This window comes from Salvelinus alpinus, chromosome 1 (assembly GCF_045679555.1).
Source record: "Salvelinus alpinus chromosome 1, SLU_Salpinus.1, whole genome shotgun sequence".
In the NCBI taxonomy this organism is placed as follows: Eukaryota; Metazoa; Chordata; class Actinopteri; order Salmoniformes; family Salmonidae; genus Salvelinus; species Salvelinus alpinus.
Window position 1 is genome coordinate 90,512,455 of NC_092086.1, and position 23,357 is coordinate 90,535,811.

Here is a 23,357-nt window from a genome sequence, read left to right on the forward strand (position 1 = left end):
TTGTGACCGAAAACTGGCCACAAATGTAATTAATTAAACACCAATTTATTAAAGTATGCAAAGATAAATAATACTGCACATTTTCACATGAGGGGAACATTGAACATCAGGTCACACTAGATGCCATATCTGTACAAAATGTGGAAAACAACACAGTGAAAGAAATGACAGGATAATGTGTGCCCCATTTCTCTCATTTTGTGCACAAATTTGTTTACATTCTTGTTAGTGAGCATTTCTCCTTTGCCAAGATAATCCATCCACCTGACAGGTGTGGCATATCAAGAAGCTGATTAAACATCATGATCATTACACAGGTGCACCTTGTGCTGGAGAAAATAAAACACCACTCTAAAATGTGCAGTGTTGTCACACAACACAATGCCACAGATGTCTCAAGTTGAGGGAGTGTGCAGTTGGCATGCTAACTGCATGAATGTCCACCAGAGCTGTTGCATGATAATTGAATGTGCATTTCTCTACCATAAGCATTTCTCTACCAGAATTTGGCAGTACTTCGAACCGGCCTCACAACCGCAGACCACGTGTATGGCATCCTGTGGGCGAGCGGTTTGCAGATGTCAACGTTGTGAACCGAATGCCCAATGGTTGCGGTGGGGTTATGGTATGGGCAGGCATAAGCTACAGACAACGGACACAATTGCATATTATCAATAGTAATTTGAATGCACAGAGATACAGTGACGAGATCCTGAGGCCCGTTGTCGTGCCATTCATCCACCGCCATCACCTCATGTTTCAGCATGATAATGCGCAGCCCCATGTCGCAAGGATCTGTACACAATTCCTGGAAGCTGAAAATGTCCCAGTTCTGCCATGGCCTGCATACTCACCAGACATGTCACCCATTGAGCATGTTTGGGATGCTCTGGATTGACATATACAACAGCGTGTTCCAGTTCCTGCCAATATCCAGGAACTTCGCACAGCCATTTAAGAGGAGTGGGACAACATTCCACAGGCCACTATGCGAAGGAGATGTTGCGCTGCATGAGGAAAATGGTGGTCACACCAGATACTGAATGGTTTTCTGATCCAAGCACCTACTTTCTTTTTTTAAGGTATCTTGTGACCAACAGATGCATATCTGTATTCCCAGTCATGTGAAATCCATATATTAGGGCCTAATGAATTTATTTAAATTGACTCATTTCCTAATATGGACTGCAACTCAGAAAAATCTTAGAAATCGTTGCGTTTATGTTTTCATTCAGTGTAGTTGTTTTCATTAACTTGCCCAGTGATGAAACATTTTTTACATTTAGAATGTTCGCATAGAAGATAATGTGACAATTGTCTGCTAGAGTACGTTTCCATTTAAGTATCTTGTGTCGATTAAAAACAGATGGACGTAATGACGTTAGTGTCGAATAAATATGTAGCGGTTGAAGTGTTTCCATTACCCATTTAGGCAAATTGCGACAGCCTGTGTGCCCTCCCACCTACAGTGCACTTGGAAAGTATTCAGACCCTTAGACTTTTTCCACATTTTGGAACGTTACAGCCTTATTAAAAAATCCCTCAATCTACACACAATACCCCATAATGAGTAAGCAAATACAGTTTTTTATACATTTTTGCAAATGTATAAAAAATATAAAACTGCAATATCACATTTACATAAGTATGCAGACCCTTTACTCAGTACTTTGTTGAAGCACCTTTGGCAGCGATTACAGTCTCGAGTTTTCTTGGGTATGACGCTACAAGCTTGGCACACCTGTATTTGGGGAGTTTCTCCCATTCTTCTCTGCAGATCCTCTCAAACTCTGTCAGGTTGGATGGGGAGTGTCGCTGCACAGCTATTTCCAGATCTCTCCAGAAAACATATTGCCATGGTGAAACTTGCACTCCTGTAGATCGGAAAAAATTGGATGGTGAAACTTGCCAGCCAACCAGAACAGCAAGGCGAAGCAATTCAGGCATTCTTGAAAGTCAGAACAATCCTTATCCTGCAAAGAAAAATTATTTTTAAAGTAATTTTTATTTATTTTGCAAGCAGTAGGCATTTAGCGTTGTGAAATATGGTCTCTGATTTTGCGCTAGCAGATATATGGAGAGTGCATAATCCACAGCTGAAAGAATATACTTTTTACTCCACTATGCACCAATTATTTTCAAAGATAAATTACATATTACTTTCATCACAGTTAGTGCATTTAATTCAGAAGGTGGAAGTCGTCTATGTCTGATCATCATGCAAATTTATAGAAATGATCAAAATGTATAACTAATGTTCCAAATCATGCAACAAGGTGGAGATTTAATCTCACTCTTTTAAGCCCATTTTTTTCAATTTTGCCTAAAATGACCCAAATCTAACTGCCTGTAGCTCAGGCCCTGAAGCAAGGATATGCATATTCTTGGTACAATTTGAAAGAAAACAATTTGAAGTTTGTGGAAATGTGAAAGGAATGTAGGAAAATATAATACACTAGATCTGGTAAAAGATAATACAAAGAAAAAAATAACTTTTTTTTTATTTTTTTTGTACCATCATCTTTGAAATGCAAGAAAGGCCATAATGTATTATTCCAGCCCAGGTGCAATTTCGATTTGGCCACTAGATGGCAGCAGTGTATGTGCAACGTTTTAGACTGATCCAATGAACCATTGTATTTCTGTTCAAACTGTTTTATCAAGACTGCCCAAATGTGGCTAATTTGTTTATTAATAACTTTTCATGTTCAAAACAGTGCACCCTCCTCAAACAATAGCATGGCATTATTTCACTGTAATAGCTACTGTAAATTGGACAATGCAGGTAGATTAACAAGAATTTAAGCTTTCTGCCAATATCAGATATGTCTATGTCCTGGGAAATGTTCTTGTTACTTGCAACCTCATGCTAATCGCATTAGCCTACATTAGCTCAACCTTCTCGCAGGGGACCCACCTATCCTGAAGAAGTTTTAATGTTGATTTCTGTAAGCAATTCAGGTCTGATTTACATTCATTTATCCTCCTCAACAGTCTTAACTAAAAAAAATATTACCGAACTGGAGTCCACTTTATCCTTACTAATTTGTCAACAGCATAACAGTTTCTCTGCCGAGAAGGAGACAGAATTATTAATTATCAGATCAATGTTACATTCCTCTATGAATTTCTAATTCATAGAGTCAGCCAAACTGATTATCTGGACGGTAATAGACCTAGCCTCCTCTTAGCTAGTAAATTACGCAATAATGATAGCCTTGCTGACATTATTTCCATTCAGTCTGATGATGGTGTTCTCTTTTAAGATTCACCATCAATCAATTTACAATTTGAAAAAATTATATGAAAAATAATACAGTTCTGAAGTACAAAATACGTCAGACAGCATTACACCCTTTTTCAAGGGTTTGAATATACTGCAACTCTCCTCGGCTGATGCACCTATAATGCTCAATGAACTGCACAATGCATTAAAAGACATGAACCAAGGTAAATCCACTAGATGGGATGGTATCCCACAGGAATTATATTTAACCTTTTGGTCTGAACTTTGCCCGATTTTATTAGAAATGGTACAAACATCTATTAAAATGGTTTTTTTCAATAGATATTAATACTGCAATTATCTCTCTGTTACATAAAAAGGTAAAGACCCAACTCTCTGTTCAAGTCATAGGACTCTCTCCCTCAGATTCTAGCCAAACGTCTTGAAAACATTTTTATCTAAAATAGTTCATCCTGATCAAACAGGTTGTCAAACATACTGTAGATTGGCGTCAGACAATCTGAGACATCTCCTACATACATTATATATTCAAAAGTATGTGGACACCCCTTCAAATGAGTGGATTCCGCTAAAACAGCCACACCCGTTGCTGACAGGTGTATAAAATCAAAAACACAACCATGCAAACTCCATAGACAAATATTGGCAGTAGAATGGCCTTAGTGAAGAGCTCAGTGACTTGATGCCACCTTTCCATCAAGTCAGTTCATCAAGTTTCTGCCCTGCTAGAGCTGCCCCGGAAAACTGTAAGTGCTGTTATTGTGAAGTGGAAACGTCTAGAGCAACAACGGCTAAGCTGCGAAGTGGTAGGCCACACAAGCTCACAGAACGGGACCGGCGAGTGCTGAAGGGCGTAGCACGTAAAAATCGTCTGTCCTCAGTTGCAACACTCACTACCAAGTTCCAAACTGCCTCTGGAAGCAACGTCAGCACAATAACTGTTTGTCGGGAGCTTCATGAAATTAGTTTCCATGGCCGAGCAGCCACAAGCCTAAGATCGCCATGCACAATGCCAAGCGTCGACTCAAATGGTGTAAAGCTCACCACCATTGGACTTTGGAGCAGTGGAAACTGGGAACTCTGTCACACCCTGATCTGTTTCACCTGTCCATGTGATTGTCTCCACCCACCTCCAGGTGTCGCCCATCTTCCCCATTATATTTATACCTGTGTTCTCTGTCTGTTGCCAGTTCGTCTCGTTTGTCAAGTCAACCAGTGTTTTTGTTCTCAGCTCCTGCTTTTCCAAGTCTCTTTTTTCTCGCCCTCCTGGTTTTGACCCTTGCCTGTCCTGACTCTGAGCCACCTGCCTGACCACTCTGCCTGCCCCTGAGCCTGCCTGCCGACCTGTACCTTTGCCCCACCTCTGGATTGTTGACCTCTGCCTACCCTGAGCCTGCCTGCTGTCCGGTACCGTTGCCCCACCTCTAGTTTACTGACCCTGCCTGCCTTGACCTGTCTATTCCCTGCCCCTGTTGGAATATTAAAACATTGTTGAGTCGACGTGTCTTCATCTGGTTCTTACCTTGATTCCTGATGAACTCGTCAAGGCCGTCCAACGTCCAGCCTCCTATTTGCCGTATCCCTGGAGCCTTTAGCTCCAAAAATACATCAATACCAAGATATAGGACAAACAGTAAGGACACGGGCCACCAAATCTCATTATATGCAGATTACAAATTGTTGTACCTTGACAATGTACAACAATCCCTCCCTAATGTGTTAAGTATATTCAGACAATTCAGCAGTATATCAAGTTATAAGATCAACCTCACTAAATAATCTCTGCTCACACTTAACAAAGCATTGTTAAATCTCAAAATAAACTCAGCAAAAAAAGAAACGTCCCTTTTTCAGGACCCTGTCTTTCAAAGATAATTCGTAAAAATCAAAATAACTTCACAGATCTTCATTGTAAAGGGTTTAAACACTGTTTCCCATGCTTGTTCAATAAACCATAAACAATTACTGAAAACTGCACCTGTGGAATGGTCGTTAAGACACTAACAGCTTACAGACGGTAGGCAATTAAGGTAACAGTTATGAAAACTTAGGACACTAAAGAGGCCTTTCTACTGACTCTGAAAAACACAGAAAGAAAGATGCCCAGGGTCCCTGCTCATCTGCGTGAACGTGCCTTAGGCATGCTGCAAGGAGGCATGAGGACTGCAGATGTGGCCAGGGCAATAAATTGCAATGTCCGTACTGTGAGATGCTTAAGACAGTGCTACAGGGAGACAGGATGGACAGCTGATCGTCCTCACAGTGGCAGACCACGTGTAACAACACCTGCACAGGATCCGTACATCCGAACATCACACCTGCGGGACAGGTACAGGATGGCAACAACTGCCCGAGTTACACCAGGAACGCACAATCCCTCCATCAGTGCTCAGACTATCCTCAATAGGCTGAGAGAGGCTGGACTGAGGGCTTGTAGGCCTGTAGTAAGGCAGGTCCTCAACAGACATCACCGGCAACAACGTTGCCTATGGGCACAAACCCACCGTCGCTGGACCAGACAGGACTGGCAAAAAGTGCTCTTCACTGACGAGTCGCGGTTTTGTTTCACCAGAGATGATGGTCGGATTCGCGTTTATCGTCGAAGAAATGAGCGTTGCACCAAGGCCTGTACTCTGGAGCGGGATTGATTTGGAGGTGGAGGGTCCGTCATGGTCTGGGGCGGTGTGTCACAGCATCATCGGACTGAGCTTGTTGTCATTGCAGGCAATCTCAACGGTGTGCTTTACAGGGAAGACATCCTCCTCCCTCATGTGGTACCCTTCCTGCAGGCTCATCCTGACATGACCCTCCAGCATGACAATGTCACCAGCCATATTGCTCGTTCTGTGCATGATTTCCTGCAAGACAGGAATCTCAGTGTTCTGCCATGGCCAGCGAAGAACCTGGATCTCAATCCCATTGAGCACGTCTGGGACCTGTTGGATCGGAGGGTGAGGGCTAGTGCCATTCCCCCCAGAAATGTCCGGGAACTTGCAGGTGCCTTGGTGGAAGAGTGGGGCAACATCTCACAGCAAGAACTAGCAAGTCTGGTGCAGTCCATGAGGAGATGCACTGCAGTACTTAATGCAGCTGGTGGCCACACCAGATACCGACTGTTACTTTTGATTTTGACCCCCCCCTTTGTTCAGTGACACATTATTCCATTTCTGTTAGTCACATGTCTGTGGAACTTGTTCAGTTTGTCTCAGTTGTTGAATCTTGTTAAGTTTGCTGAAAATAAACGCAGTTGACAGTGAGAGGACGTTTCTTTTTTTGCTGAGTTTAGAACCGAAGATACCAATTATGACCAATTTTAAATACCTGGCCATTGACATTGTTCACTCTCTAAATAAACATTTTCGAAGAACTACAAACAAGTCACAACTGAAATTACAGCAGATCCTGACAGATGGTTTAATCTAACATTGAACTTTTATCAGGTCAAATTTCAATAGTTAAAATGAATGTCTTTGTTTGTTAGCATGTTTCCTTTGCCCACGCCATTTTGCCCACGCCATTAGGGTACTGGGAAAAGATTAAAAGTTCAGTCTTTGAATTTTTTTATGGAAAGGGAAACGTCCCAGAATTAAAATGACTACACTCCAGCAACCTAAAGGTTTTGGGGTCTAGGTTTAGCTAACTTCAAATCAAATGCTTTGTCTCTAGTGCTCTGCCCACTTAAGAAATGGTTTGATTTAAGGAGTCCCATTGAGTCAACCACTCTCATTCCATCCACTTACTGAGTTTTTAGGTAGCCAAAACAGTGGAGGTTTTGCATCCAATCTATATTAGAAGCCCTCTGTAAACCAATAGGAATAGTTACTGTATGGAATGCAGATTTTAAAGACTACAAACAAAATATAGATTGGAAAAGAGTCTGGAACAATATCCCAAAGTCCTCCTGAACTACAAATTAATTCATAGATTTGATTTGACTACGCAGAAACGCTACCAATTTAAACGTGCTCCTATTCAAAATTGTCTGTTGTATTCTCAAATAAATATTGGAACCTATATATATGCACATGACTGCCCCAGCATGAAGACCTTTTGGTCACAGGTTGCCAGGTCTGTGTCAAGCATAGTTGGTCCTGCCATTCCCTATCTCCCCAATATATTATTGTTGAACAATGACTCTTCACTGACTACCTCAAACTACTGTGGTTGTCGGGACTGACTGTGGCAAAAAGAATGTTAGTGACCAAATGGAAGCCTCCATATAAACTCAGCATAACTCAATGGCTACAAAACATCCTTGACGTCCTTTCACTAGAGATTTCCATAGCTAGTTTGAACAGCGCCAAGGAAACAAAATTAGATACATTCAATAGATGAGTTAATCAAATTCAAATTAAATTTTACTTGTCACATGTGCGAATACAACAGGTGTAGACCTTACCGTGAAATGCTTACTTACAAGCCCTTAACCAACAATGCAGATCAAGAAATACATTTAAGAAAATATTTACTAAATACACTAAAGTAAAAAATAAAATAAAGTAACACAATAAAATAACAATAACGAGGTGATATACAGGGGTAGGGGTACTGAGTTAATGTGCGTGGGTACAGGTTAGTCCCTTAAAAAAAAAAAAGACTTTTCAGTTTTATTTTTGTTTTACTTATTTAATAGAATTATATTTGTTTTTATATTTCTTAATAATTTTGTCCAATATTTTAATTGCATTTTCTTTATCCCAGCCCCCTCCCCGCAGGAGGCCTTTGGCCTTCCGGTAGGCCGTTATTGTAAATAAGAAATTACTCAAATAAAGGTTCAATAAATAAATAAAAATAGTAGAGGTAATTTGTACATGTAGGTAGGGGTAAAGTGACTATGCATAGACAACAAACAGCGAGTAGCAGCAGTGTAAAAACAAGGGGGGGTGTCAATGTAAATAGTCCGGGTGGCCATTTGATTAATTGTTCAGCAGTCTTATGGCTTGGGGGTAGAAGCTGTTAAGGAGCCCTTTGGACCTGGACTTGGCGCTCCAGTACTGCTTGGTGTGTGGTAGCAGAGAGAACAGTCTATGACCTGGTTGACTGGAGTCTTTGACATATTTTGGGCCTTCATCATTGCCGCAGGGAGTGTGCAAATAGATCCCGAGAAGGTGAGAGTGGTGGTGGATTGACACCGCCTAATATATAGGTCTGGGATGGCAGGAAGCTTGGCCCCAGTGATCTACTGGGCTGTACGGACTACCCTCTGTAGTGCCTTATGGTCGGATGCCGAGCAGTTGCCATACCAGGAGGTGATGCAACCGGTTAGGATGCTCTCGGTGGTGCAGCTGTAGAACTTTGAGGATTTGGGGACCCATGCTAAATCTTTTCAGTCTCCAGAGGGGGAAAGGCCTTTTCGTGCCCTCTACACAACTTTCTTGGTGTGTTTGGACCATCAGTCAATCAATCAAATGTATTTATAAAGCCCTTCTTACATCAGCTGATGTCACAAAGTGCTATACAGAAACCCAGCCTAAAACCCCAAACAGCAGTGATGCAGGTGTAGAAGCACAGTGGCTAGGAAAAACATACTTAAATTCACACAGGGCACCGGATAAGACAGGAGAAATACTCCAGATATAACAGACTGACCGTAGGCCCCCCCGACACAAACAATTGCAGCATAAATACTGGAGGCTGAGACAGGAGGGGTCGAGAGACACTGTGGCCCCGTCGGACGATACCCCCGGACAGGGCCAAACAGGAAGGATATAACCCAACCCACTTTGCCAATGCACAGCGCCCACACCACTAGAGGGATATCTTCAACCACCAACTTACTATCCTGAGACAAGGCCAAGTATAGCCCACGAAGATCTCCCCCAAGGCACAAACCCAATTGGGGGCGCCAACCCGGACAGGAAGATCACGTCAGTGACTCAACCCACTCATGTGACGCACCCCTCCTAGGGACAGCATGGAAGAGCACCAGTAAGCCAGTGACTCAGCCCCTGTAATAGGGTTTGAGGCAGAGAATCCCAGTGGAGAGAGGGGAACCGGCCAGGCAGAGACAGCAAGAGACAGCAAGACCATGATAGTTTGTTGGTGATTGGACACAGAGGAATTAAACTCTTGACCCGCTCCACTACAGCCACGTCGATGTGAATGGGGGCGTGTTCGGCCCTCCATTTCCTGTAGTCCACGATCATCTCCTTTGTCTTGCTCACAATGAGGTAGAGGTTGTTGTCCTGGCACCATACTGCAATCGGTATTCAGGTGATCAGGCCTACCACCGTTGTGTAGTCAGCAGACTTAATGATGGTGTTGGAGTCGTGCCTGGCCGTGCAGTCATGAGTGAACAGGGAGTACAGGAGGGGACTGAGCATGCACCCCTGAGGGGCCCCTGTGTTAAGGATCAGCGTGGAGGATTTGTTGTTACCTACCCTTACCACCTGGGGGCGGCCCGTCAGGAAGTCTAGGATCCAGTTGTAGAGGGAGGTGTTCAGTCCCAGGGTCCTTAGCTTATTGATGAGCTTTGAGGGCACTATAGTGTTGAACGCTGAGCTGTAGACAATGAAATGCATTCTCACATAGCTGTTCCTTTTGTCCAGGTGGGAAAGGGCAGTGTGGAATGCAATAGAGATTGCATACTCTGTGGATCTGTTGGGGTGGTATGAGAATTTGAGTGGGTCTAGGGTTTCTGGGATAATGGTGTTGATGTGAGCCATGACCAGCCTCTCAAAGCACTTCATGGCTACAGGCGTGAGTGCTCCGGGTCGATAGTCATTTAGGCAGGTTACCTTAGTGTTCTTGGGCACAGGCACTATGGTGGTCTGCTTAAAACATGTTGGTATTACAGACTCGGACAGGGAGAGGTTGAAAATGTCAGAGAAGACACTTGCCAGTTGGTCAGCGCATGCTCGCAGTACACGTCCTGGTAATCCGTCTGGCCCTGCGGCCTTGTGAATGTTGACCTGTTTAAAGGTCTTACTAACATCGGCTGTGGAGAGCGTGATCACACAGTGTTCCGGAACAGCTGATGCTCTCATGCATTTTTCAGTGTTATTTGCCTCGAAGCAAGCATAGAAGTTTAGCTCATCTGGTAGGCTCGTATCACTGGGCAGCTCTCGGCTGTGCTTCCCTTTGTAGTCTAATGGTTTGCAAGCCCTGCCACATCCGACGAGTGTCAGAGCCGGTGTAGTACGATTCGATCTTCGTCCTGTATTGGCGCTTTGTCTGTTTGATGGTTCGTCAGAGGGCATAGCGGGATTTCTTAAAAGCTTCCGGGTTAGATTCCCGCTCCTTGAAAGCGGCAGCTCTAGCCTTTAGCTCAGTGCAGATGTTGCCAAGATAATCCATCCACGTGACACGTGTGGCATATCAAGAAGCTGATCATTAAACAGGTGCACAGCATGATCACTAAACAGGTGCACCTAGTGCTGGGGACTATAAAAGGCCACATTAAAATGTGCAGTTTTGTCACACAACACAATGCCACAGATGTCTCAAGTTTTGGGGGAGGGTGCAATTGGCATTCTGACTGTAGGAATGTCCACCAGAGCTGTTGCCAGAGAATTCAATGTTCATTTCTTTACTATAAGCAGCCTCCAATGCCGTTTTAGAGAATTTGGCAGTATGTCCAACCGGCCTCACAACTGTGTAACCATGCCAGCCCAGGACCTTCACATCCGGCTTCTACACCTGCGGGATTGTCTGAGGTGAGGGTGGGGGGTGCTCAGGAGTATTTATTTCTGTAATAAAGCCCTTTTGTGGGTAAAAACATTCTGATTGGCTGGGCCTGTCTCCCCAGTGGGTAGGCCCAGGGCCGGTCCTTGCCGTTCTACCCCCCCTCCCTCCCTCAAAAAACAAAGTCTGTGGATGTGGAAATTAACCAGAACTGCACCAAAAAAATACATTGGCTCGTGCTTACTGGGGTGTAGCCTACCATGTCGGCCCACAATGGATTTGTATGAATGCCCATCCATGTGGTAGGCCCACCGTTTGTAAAACAGGCCATTGCATTGGCTTTATTAGTCCTGATTCCTGTCACTAATCAATTTGGCCATTTAAGCTCTGAATATCAGCTAGTAGCTAACCAACTTTATTAGGAGTTATCGCTCTTTGTACCGGTACCCCTGTATATAGCCTCGCTATTGTTATTTTACTGCTGCTCTTTAATTATTTCTAACTTAAATGTTTTATTTATCTATTTTACTTAACACTTATTTTTCTTAACTGCATTGTTGTAAGTAAGCATTTCACTGTAATGTCTACACCGGTTATATTCGGCGCATGTGACAAATACAATTAGATTTTATTTACAATGCTTTTACACAGTATTTTCTTTTTCGCTATGATCAGCTTGTCAAAAATTGACAGATAGACTCAAAACCACTGATCATGACAATGGGAGCAACATGATGGAAAAAGTGTCAGTTTGATTACATTGTCATACATTTTATCTCCAGCCTGTAGGCTACAGAAAAGGCCACATACTCTTTCTACCATATCTTGTATCTGCTACATTATTTATGTTAGATACATTTTTGACGGAACGTTGGTGGAGTGCTGCAGAGGTGCATCTCTCCAAGAGCACCCTGGAGAGGCGTGGTGGGAATGGACAAGCAAAATATTTAGCTCCCCTGCCTTGGGCGGCATCAGTGCTCACCTAAAAAGCGCATAGGACACCGGTTGAGAGAAATTGTCATTGATTTTGATGAATTATGTGAGGTTTTACGTGTTGTTGTTGGAGGTGGTTCTTGGTCAGTTTAGCTCAGAAAATGCGCCCTCATCAATCTGCCGCCTAAATCCTGCCTAATGAGTGGGCCAGCAGTGGGTGGGCCTATGCACTCCAAGGCCCACCCATGGCTGCACCCCTGCCCAGTCATGTGAAGTCCATAGATTAGGGACTAATGAATTTATTTACATTGGCTGATCTCCTTATATGAACTGTAACTCAGAAAAATCTTTGAAATTGTTGCAAGTTGCGTTTATGTTTTTGTTCAGTATAAATATAATTTAGCCATGATGGCGAGCGCCGATGCAGACCAAGACCCTGATGAGTCTTTAGATTTGTACATGTGTTACATTGGAGAAACGAGCAAAGCGAGCAATGTTGATACATTGTATAATTTCATCGCCTAGTATAACCAAGAGCACAGACCAGTCTGAGTAGACTTTGCAAGTTCACTGTCAAGCAGCTGAGTGTCAGAGAGGGAAAATGGAGCACCGCTTTGCGACAGGGATGCTTGCAGCTTTACAGCAAAGAACGGCTTTTCTCTAGCCTAAACCATGCTTCAGGCCGTTTTAAACTAATCCTGGGTCGCTAATTATTGATTTGATAACAAACAACGTTGTTTAGTCATGTTACCTAGCTATCTAACAATTTGGTAACTTGACAGTAGGTTTAGGCAAATTTGATTGGCACAGGAAGAAAGACAAAGCGTCTGCTACTCAAGAGATGTGCTTCAAAGGTAGGATTCATATAGGCCTAATATAAGCATAAACTATATAAAAACTTGATTTATTTATTGCGCTCCTTCAATTCTGATTGGTGCCTAACGAGAGAGAGAGGGAGAGGTGTGTGTGTGTGTGTGTGTGTGTTTATGAAAGTAAGGTAGACAGAGGGAGTGTGTGATGAAGGGAGGAGCGTGAGTGTCTGTGTTAACTGAAGCGTAAAGCTTTCATTCAGTGTTTTCCCCTTACTGACACAATGACATGCAGATCATTATGCTTGTATATTCCTTCCTCCCATTCCTCCAGCCAAATCACAGGTAGGACTTTGCAGAAATGAGCAAATCACCCATTCTATGCAGTATCCTATTATAAACTGAACAGTGTGAAGTTAAATTCAATGTGTTGTATTGGGTAGAAGTGTACATTTCAGTGATCAGGTTTTTTGAGAACGTTTAGAAAACGCGAACAAGCGGCCGGGGGACGGGGCGAACAGGATGCTAGGCCAATAATTTATTTTTCACTGTGGTATTTGCGATACTACTCGGTATCGTTTGTAAAAATGTTGGTATCATGACAACACTACTGCCCTTTCTGCTCCTTCAGGTTCCCTCTGTCCCACATCCAGATGGAGACCACGTGGACTCCCATGTCATATGGGTGGACTAGGAATGACTGCATTGTATATTTACACGTTTCTGCTTTTATCTAGTGGGCAGTGCTGCAAACGTGGATATGCTATCATTTTAATATACTGTATGTACATTTGTATTTTACTGACTAGTTCTGTAGCTATATACTAGTTGAAAATAATCTCTCTCTGCCTACCTTTATTCCCCACTCTGCTCTGAGTGTTTGGTTCTCTCCTGAGCTCATTGAAGGCTCAGTTTGTTCTTGCTTGCACTGTTTACATATGTCTGCTAATGATTACCTATTACATATTGTATAGTATAAACAACAATAGACTGTGTTCAGTACATTTATTTCGGAAGTAATCAATCATAATCGGAATGATCAATTCATTGTTGATTTATCTTGTCTTGTTGGCTGCTCCTTGTTTTTTTTCACCACTCTGAACTTGTTCCCACAGGGAACATTAATGACTGCTGCTACCTGTTAGTTAACAGCCATCTCACCTGCAGCATTTCCACTGGGGAGCATTGCAGTGTTAATTTTAATAGAGGCTTGGTAAGGAAGGCAAGGGCCACTGCCTGGTTTGGGCCTAGCCAGGCGTGAAACACACTGAAATGGTTGCTTTTTAATTGCTCCTGTCCCAGGGGAGTAGAGATGTGTTATTTGGTTTGTGGGGAGTCATTCTAACCAAGCTCTGTAGTCAGCCGAGAGCACATGACCACAGTGATCCATTTTCTGCACACTGACGGAGCCCAAAACAGCAGTCAGCGGACCCCACTGCCGTTCTCGTCTACCCTTCTCAGCCTCAAGAATAACCAGGGAGCTTTTTCCACCGATAATGTGAGGTCATCTTCACACTAGGGACAATTACTCCATTGTCTGTCAATTTTACTGAAGAAACATGGAAAACCTCACAGTGAGTGTATTTGAAATAAACTTTTCATAGAAAAGAAAGATGTTAAGCAATTGATTGAAATATGTCTGTATTCTAACATAATAAAAACAATTATGTAATAGAATTTGTTTGTTTATAATACTCTAAACTTCAATTGTAAAGCTCCTTTCTTGCTCTACAAACGATTAAAAAGATGTGAATATTTGTTTTATGCAAAGAATGAAAGAAAAGAGCATTAGGAATTAATATGACCAGATGTACTAGAATAGAAACCATTATCACTGATGGTCTTGGCGATATCTTTCCATTTTATCTAGGGATGGGCCTCATAATAATATTACATGTTTTCTACTTATGTTCTCGTAGTATATATTCCTGTTAAATGCTCAGATAATAATAATACATTTAATTTGTAAAGTTATTTGTGATTTGTGTCCTATTGTATAATAAACATTTGTATTAATTAAAGCTAGAATCCTTAATTGGAATCAATAACACAGCATTTTCCCCGTTTTGCAAAAAAGTTAAGGGATTTGGATGGAGAAATGTAACCACCCCCAAATGTATAGACAGAGCTATGCACGTAAGGACTGACCACCCATGATATCAAATGTATAGTTTTTACTATGTTTTGAAGATATACAGTGATTGTTTACATTTACGTTGTTTACAAACATAGGAGTAAAACAAGCTCATATTTAGGGTTCTGATGGGGTACGATAGTTGAACTAAGCTCATGAGGCAGTTATAAGTAATTTTCTTCCAGAATCAATGGGTATATATCATTAATTTATATGTAAAAAAATGGATGTAGCAACTAAGGGTTCAAGTTTGGATTAATGTTATTTAGATTTGGAGACATTAAAGCAATAAGCTGTCTCTGTGTCTCCTTGTGGTTTTAGCCGGAGCAATGGCGGGAGATAGTGAACAAGAAGATGCGCTTTCCTTTGGAGCTGATCAGTGCCATCCAGGAGGGGAACATAGTGATGGTGTGTGGCCTGCTGAATACTGGTGACGGTATCATCCGCCAGCTGGATGACTCCGAGGACCGGCTGTGGAGAGAGGCCCTGAACCTGTCCATCCGCCTGGGCAACGAGGACACCATGGACACCCTCCTCCAGGGCATTAAGTTTGACTTTCGCCAGATCCATGAGGCTCTGCTGGTTGCCGTGGACACCAACCAGCCCCGCGTGGTGAAGAGGCTCCTCGACCGCTTGGACCAGGAGAAGGGCAACAAGATGGATGTGCGATCCTTCTCCCTGGCCATCTTCGACCACTCTATCGACGACTCGCAGTTCGCCCCAGGCGTGACCCCGCTGACCCTGGCCTGTCAGAAGGACCTGTATGAGATTGTCACCATGCTGACCCAGAAGGGCCACATCATCCCACGGCCACACAAGATCTCCTGTGCCTGTCTAGAGTGTAGGAACGGGCGGCAGTATGACCTGCTGAAGTTCTCCCTGTCTCGCATCAACACCTACCGTGGCATTGCCAGCCGGGCCTACCTGTCCATCACCTCAGAAGACGCCATGCTCAGTGCCTTCGGCCTCAGCAGGGAGCTACGCAAACTCTCCAAGAAGGAACCCGAGTTCAAGGTTAGATCCTGTTTGTGCTTATGCCCATATAGTCCCTCTGCACAAAGTATGTGGTGTATTACCCTGGAACAAATCTCACGTGGACAGACTACGTAAACATAAATGACGCACAAATGTAGTTCTGGGTTCACTGAGATTACCCTGGAACAGGAATATAACTATTCTGGGAAATACATTTTTTCATTGTGAGTAACTATAACTTGTTACCATACCATTACCATTTTATTCTGTGCTGTAATGTGAAGTGCTATTAGATTGTTTATCTGCGTGATTGTTTGTGTTCTCTCGCTCCCCCAGCCTCAGTACTTGGGTCTGGAGGAGCTGTGCCAGGAGTTTGCGGTGGAGCTGCTGGGGATGTGCCGTAACCAGAGTGAGGTCACCACTATCCTGAACAGCTGTGGAGATGAAAGCCAGGACGCCCTTGACCAGCAGGCCTTCGAGGAGGGCATCCCAAACCTGACCCGCCTGAGGCTTGCAGTCAACTGCAACCAAAAACAGGTAGAGCCACAGTAATATATACGGAGCTAGTAGGCAAGACCATCCCTGGGTATTTTATACTGTACATAGACCTAGATTCTGAGTGATGTTATTTGGGTTGCTGAACATGTTCAGTGAGATGAAAGGTGCATTCCTCTCCATATGTCCTTTTGTGAATTGTGGCCGCTCTTTATCTCTTTCTAGTTTGTAGCCCACCCTATCTGCCAGCAGGTGCTGTCCTCTATTTGGTGTGGGAACCTGTCTGGCTGGAGAGGCAGCAAGACAGCCTGGAAGCTGCTGGTGTCTGTGGGGATCTTCTTCACCATGCCCCTCCTCTGCCTCGTCTACTGGATTGCACCCAAGTCCAAGGTCAGATGGCCTCAAGTTCTGTTAAGGTAGTGATGTTGTATGGGCCTTGTGTGACTCTGTGGGTCTGTCTTGGGCCTGCAGATGTATGGGTACATTTTCTCATGTATTTGATTTTGGCTTTGTATGTACTCTACTGTTTCTCTCAGGTGGGAAAGATACTGAAGATTCCGGTGATAAAGTTCCTTCTTCACTCTGCCTCCTACATGTGGTTCCTCATCACATTGTTGGGAGAGTCCATCACCATGGAGTTGTACAGAGATCAGTTTGCTTCGCGTCAGCAGAATATTCTGCACAGCTCATTCCACATGGTGTGGGTGGTCGGTGGGTTAGCTATTTCTCCCTTAACACAGACTCTGTTATTACTATGAATATTGAAATAACATAAATACAGTTTTTCCTTTATGGTCGTATGGTGAAATTGCCAATTGGGCATACAGCAGTTATCAGTCAAGTGACCAGTCCTCCATATTGTACTGTCTATCATCTACAGGGTTCTTCTGGTATGAATGTAAGGAGGTGTGGATTGAAGGTCTGCGGAGCTACTTCCTGGACTGGTGGAACTGCATGGACATGATGGTGCTCAGCATGTACTTGGCCTCCTTCACTCTGCGCGTCCTCATCATGCTCAAAGGTCACTTCCTGTGCCAGGCCCCTGACGGGACTGAGGAGTGTGCCTACTTCACCCAGACTGGTGAGAGAAAGAGGCTTTATTCAACCAGAGACATGGATTTGGGTCATTATCATGGTGTTAGATTTGAAGTTGACGTTTTACCAGGATGGGGGTCCATTCCATTTAAATTCAGTAAGTAAACAGAGGAATTTCAGTTTACTTCCTGTTCCAGAATTGACTGAATTGAAATGGAATTGACCCCAATCCTGCAATGCATGTTCATGTTTCCTTGGGTAAACTGGCTAATATTGTTTGCCACTGCCCTGTAGTGCGCCAGGACTGGCATCAGGAGGACCCCCAGCTCATAGCTGAGGTACTGTTTGCAGTGACCAGTATGCTGAGCTTCACCCGCTTGGCCTACATCCTGCCTGCACAGGAGTCCCTGGGTACACTCCAGATCTCCATAGGGAAGATGATCGATGACATGATGAGGTAGAATGAAATGCTCAGGCTATGCTGTCCACTGAGATGTTGTGCAATATATGCTGTGAGGTGTTTGTGATTGTGCTGCTTTCCTCACAAAATAAACCAATATTGGTTGGTTGGTAGATACAAGTTTCTTTTCTCTCCCTAGGTTCATGTTCATATTGATGATTATTGGAACTGCATTCCTCTGTGGTATCAATAACATCTATGTTCCTTATGTCACCCAACCATATCTTGGAAGGTAAAGAATATTTTAAAGTAAACTATACTTAACTACATAGCTCCATAATTATCTTATTAAATCATTATGACAATCATAAACCTCCCGACCCTAACTCCATTCCTTAGGTTTAACGAGACCTTTCGTTTCCTGTTCTGGACCATGTTTGGGGTGGCCAACCAGGACTATGTGGACATGCCCGAGTTTGTGGTTGCAGAGTTTGTGGGCAGAATCCTTTACGGCATCTTCACCCTGGTGATTGTGATCGTGCTGCTCAACATGCTCATTGCAATGATCACCAACTCCTTCCAGAAGATTGAGGTGAGAAAGATTGCACTCAGGAAACTTGGCTCTCAGTTGGTCCACCTCAAGGGCAGGACAGATGCCTTTGAATGGAAGAAACTGCATTCCACTGTAGCAGATAAAACTGTTTCAAAGCTCAAAGCTTTATGATTACTCAGTAAAGTTTAGAAGGGATTCTAGAATGTGTCGACTGCTGCTTTCTGTACCTGTCCTCTCTCAGGATGATGCTGACGTTGAGTGGAAATTTGCCCGATCCAAGCTCTATCTGAGTTACTTCCGAGAAGGTCTCACTATGCCTGTCCCCTTCAACATCATCCCCTCACCTAAGGCCTTTTTCTACCTCATACGGTAGGTCAGGGGTCTCCAACCCAGTTCCTAGAGAGCTACCCTTCTGTAAGTGTTCGCTCCAACCCCAGTTATAACTAACCTGGTTCAGCTTATCAACCAGATAATTATTAGAATCAGGTGTGCTAGATTAGGGTTGGAGTGAAAACTTACAGAACGGTTGCTCTCCAGGAACAGGGTTGGAGAGCCCGACGGTAGGTTATACTGTTATACAGCCAACTTCCTCTACCTACAATAGAACAACCTCTATCTCAAAGGTCAGTTTCGTCTCATATTTCCTGTTTTCATGTTTATCCCAGGGGTATTTTTCGTCAGATCTGCTGCTGTTGTACTTTGAACTCGACACCAGACTATCCCCCCATAACCTCCATGGTAAGAACTCCACCTCAGCTCATTTGACATGGCCTTGACATACAGAATGCAGACTAATGAGAATGTGTCTGTTCCCTTCGTTGTCCAGTCGAACGGGAAGGAGATGGATGGTGGAGGGTCGGGGGAGAACCAGATACCTTATCGCCAGCAGGTGATACGGGCTCTGGTGCAGCGCTACATCGAGTCTGAACGTCGGAAGTTTGAGGAGACCAAGAGAAAAGGTAACACATCATGTTTCCTGACCCAGCCTTAGGGCCTTCAAGTCTTCAGTTAAGACATGTCTATGTGTTAAAGGTCAGTTAAACAGAGAGGAAGTACTGACTTGGCCTCACACGCGCATACTCTGTTTAGTACTGTATGTATGTAAATAGCATTGTGGTGCATTCGGTGTCATTGGTTTGGTCTGTTCTTACCTTCTCAGATGTGGGTAATCGGATCACAGAGCTAAACAAGGTGGTGGGCAGGCTGCATGCTGAGATGAAGGCCATCATGCAGGTTCTGGTGGACTCTGGCCAGGCTGCAGGAGACATCCCCAACACTGATGGCTCCTCCATCCTGGGGAAATACATAATGGGAGCCAAGAACAACTTCAGGGGGTTCGACAACAAGCTGGACAACAAACACACACCTCTACGGGTGACTGTGGAGATGGGACAACAGGGAAAAGTGGCGGAAGAGAAGGCTGGAGCAGTGGTGATGCTAGGTGACGAAGGGATGGAGGTGGAACACGACAGAAAGGTGGAGATAGGAAAGGATGGAAGGACAGCAATGGGACTAGACAAAAAAGTGGAGATGGAAAAGGAGGCAAAGGATGGAGGGATGGTGGTCAAACAGGAAGTAAAGGTGGATGTGGGGCTAGATGGAACAGAGGGGACGAAGCAGGTAGGAGACATGGATGTTGTAAAGATGGAGGAGGGGAGAGCTGATGGAAGGGCGGAGGAGGTAGTGAAGGAGTCAGAGCAGAACATGGAAAATGGAGGAAAGGGAGAGGTAAGAGTGGAAGAAATGGTAAAGGAGACAGAGCACAAGATGGAAAGGAGAGGAGACAGTGACGGGAAGGGGGAGAAGGGGATAAATAAGGCACGCACCAATGAGATGGTGGAGAAAAGGGTGGAGGGAGAGGCCAGTCCGGGTAAGGCAGAAGTAAGGATGGAAGTGAAAGACAAAGGGAAAAAGGTAGATAGCAGTGTGGATAATACAATCAGGGACAAAGGAGTTGTAGGAGGTGACAAAACAGTTAATGAAATGGGAGGATGTGGGAATGAAGGTAAAGTAGACATGGGACTGGAAGATGTGAAAGAGGTAGAGAGGAAGGTCAAAGCGATGGAACTAAAGGAGAAAAGAGTGGTGGGGAAGATCAACGTGGCAGAGAGGTGGGATAAGGGGGAGGGGAGGGCAGTGGAGGAGAATGTGACTGAGAAGAAGGCTGCCAAGGCTGGCATGGTGGTGGTTGAGAATACTGCCAGGGCTGGGGTGAATATCCTGGGGGAGAAGGTTGTTCCTTCCCCGTCCGGCAGCAGCAGCTCACAGGACACTGGCTTCGGCTCACAGGAAGGGGAGGGGTCCATCAATGGAGGACCAATGAGACCCGCATATCTGAGTGCATCATCTCCAGATTAGAGGTGTCAGCCAGTTAGCATTGTTTCAGTCAAATCCATAGTACAGTAATTGGTTGACCACAGGAGATTCTTTACATCAACGCAGCAATATACACTTGCAGTTGGTAGCATAGGAACATTTTGCTGTAAAAGGAGGTACAAACCATTCGAAGGCATGTATAATGAACAAAAATATAAACGCAACATGTAAAGTGTTGAATGTTCATTTCTCTACCATAAGCCGCCTCCAACATCGTTTTATATAATTTGGCAGTACGTCCAACCGGCCTCACAACCGCAGACCACGTTTAACCATGCCAGCTCAGGACCTCCACATCTGGCTTCTTCACCTGCGGGATCGTCTGAGACCAGCCACCCGGACAACTGATGAAACTGAGGAGTATTTCTGTCTGTAATAAAGCCCTTTTGAGGGGGAAAACTCAGTCTGATTGGCTGTGCCTGGCTCCCAAGTGGGTAGGCTTATGCCCTTCCAGGCCCACCCATGGCTGCGCCCAGCCCAGTCATGTGAAATCCATAGATTAGGGCCTAATGAATTTATTTCATTTGACTGATTTCCTTATATGAACTCTAACTCAGTAAAATCCTTGAAATAGTTGCATGTTGCGTTTAGATTTTGGTTCAGTATTTATTACAAAAAGCTATCTCACTTTAAATACAACTTTTCAAACCAATATTAAAATACCCAAAATATACATTGTGTCCTTGTGTGTTCATTATATAAAGTAAATTATTTCAGGAAGACTGGCTACAGTGCATTCGGAAAGTATTCAGGCCCCTTGACTTTATCCACATTGTTACGTTATCTACACACAATACACCATAATAGGTTTTTAGACATTTTTGCAAATGTATAAAAAATAAAAAAACAGAAACACCTTATTTACATAAGTATTCAGACCCTTTGCTATGAGACTCGAAATTGAGCTCAGGTGCATCCTGTTTCTATTGATCATCCTTGAGATGTTTCTTCAACTTGATTGGAGTCCCCCTGTGTTAAATTCAATTGATTGGACATAATTTGGAAAGGCACACATCTGTCTATGTAAGATCCCAGTTGACAGTGCATGTCAGATCAAAAACCAAGCCATGAGGTCGAATGAATTAACCATAGAGCGCCCGAGACAGGATTGGGTCGAGGCACAGATCTGGGGAAGGGGACCAAAAAATGTCTGCAGCATTGAATGTACCCAAGAACACAATGGCCTCCATCATCCTTTAATGGAATAAGGTTGGTAACACCAACTCTACCTAGAGCAATCGGGGGAGAATGGCCTTGGTCAGGGAGGTGACCAAGAACCCGATGGTCACTCTGACAGAGCTCCTCTGTGGAGATGGCAGAACCTCTGCAGCACTTCACCAATCAGGCCTTTATGGTAGAGTGGCCAGACTGCCAACCGTCACGTCTGGAGGAAACCTCGCACCATCCCTACGGTGAAGCATGGTGGTGGCAGCATCATGCTGTGGGGATGTTTTCAGTGGCAGGAAGACTAGTCAGTAAGTTGTATTGTCATTTTTGTTTTGTATTTAAACGCCACATGACACTGCAACACAATTTCCCCATGAGGACAATAAAGTCAGTAAGTAAGTCAGGATTGAGGGAAAGATGCGCGGCGCAAAGTTCAGAGATCCTTGATGAAAACCTGCTCCAGAGCGCTCAGGACCTCAGACTGGGGCAAAGGTTCACCTTCCAACAGGACGAATGACCTTAAGCACACAGCCAAGACAACATCAGGAGTGGCTTCAGGACAAGTCGCTGAATGTTCTTGAGTGTCCCAGCCAAAGCCCGGACTTGAACCCGATCAAACATCTCTGGAGAGACATGAAAATAGCTGTGCAGCACTGCTCCCCTAACAATGTGACAGAGCTTGAGAGGATCTGCAGAGAAGAATGGGAGAAACTCCCCAAATACAGGTGTGCCAAGCTTGTAATGTCATATCCAAGAAGACTCGAGGCTGTAATCGCTGCCAAAGGTGCTGAGTACTGAGTAAAGGCTCAGAATACTTATGTAAATGTGATATTTCAGTTAGTTTTTTTAATTTCTAAAAAACAGTTTTTGCTTTGTAAATATGACGTATTGTGTGTAGTTTGAGGGGGAAATAATTTAATCAATTTTAGAATATGGCTGGAACGAAACAAAATGTGGAAAAGGTCAAGGGGTCTGAAAACTTTCCGAATGCACTGTATACAGCTCTGACAGTCTCTTCCCTGTTGGTAAAGATGATTAATCTTTCCTCAGTCCCCCTTGCCCCCTCATCAGGATGTGTTAGTCTGTTTGTATCTTTATGTTGCTATGCGCAGGTCTCAGCTTGCAGAACACCTTCCTCTCCCCAGAGGTTGCCGCAGCAGCTCATTAATTCATCACCTGGAGCATCACATTCCCTCCTGTCCCCAGGCTTCACACAACACCGGAGTTCCTCCACTGTGGAAAAAACCCCACCTTGGCTTTAGCTCCCAGTGGCACAGTAGGCTGATGTAGCATCAGGGACGGGGTGATATCATCCCACTGTTCCCATCTAGGAGCTCTAGCTAAACATCTAGACCCTCCCTAGATTTGATCAGCACTTGCACTACTATGTATCGAATAATTGTAGGCCTTCATATGCGGATGTATACATAATTTCCAACCAATAGGACATCTTACTATACATTTCTAGGAGATGCCGCCATCTGTACATTCTGTTGAGTCTCACTTGTAGAATGTCTCACACAATTCTTGGCTTTTACCTATGGTGCTTTGTTGTCTTAGCCATTATCTACATAATCCATGTTTATCTTTATTGCTGCATTGGTCTCTAA

General features: G+C 44.0%; 1 protein-coding gene across 1 annotated transcript; it reads left to right on the top strand.

Annotated features, from left to right (window-relative positions):
* The first annotated feature begins 8,271 nt into the window (after positions 1-8,271).
* LOC139533749 (short transient receptor potential channel 2-like) lies at positions 8,272-21,253 on the top strand. Its single transcript, XM_071332082.1, has 12 exons — positions 8,272-15,760; positions 16,058-16,258; positions 16,442-16,606; positions 16,753-16,927; positions 17,097-17,297; positions 17,546-17,708; positions 17,851-17,943; positions 18,051-18,243; positions 18,446-18,573; positions 18,870-18,942; positions 19,031-19,163; positions 19,364-21,253. Exons 1-12 carry the CDS (start codon positions 15,101-15,103, stop codon positions 20,560-20,562), a joined length of 3,384 nt encoding a protein of 1,127 aa, XP_071188183.1. The 5' UTR covers positions 8,272-15,100; the 3' UTR covers positions 20,563-21,253.
* Positions 21,254-23,357: the final 2,104 nt, after the last annotated feature.

Excerpts from the sequence above, each read along its gene's own strand:
- LOC139533749 (XM_071332082.1), top strand. The coding sequence starts at position 15,101 with ATGCGCTTTCCTTTGGAGCTGATCAGTGCCATCCAGGAGGGGAACATA. Across the intron at positions 16,259-16,441 it reads TCAACTGCAACCAAAAACAG|TTTGTAGCCCACCCTATCTG; the intron begins GTAGAGCCACAG and ends ATCTCTTTCTAG. Across the intron at positions 16,928-17,096 it reads CCACATGGTGTGGGTGGTCG|GGTTCTTCTGGTATGAATGT; the intron begins GTGGGTTAGCTA and ends TATCATCTACAG.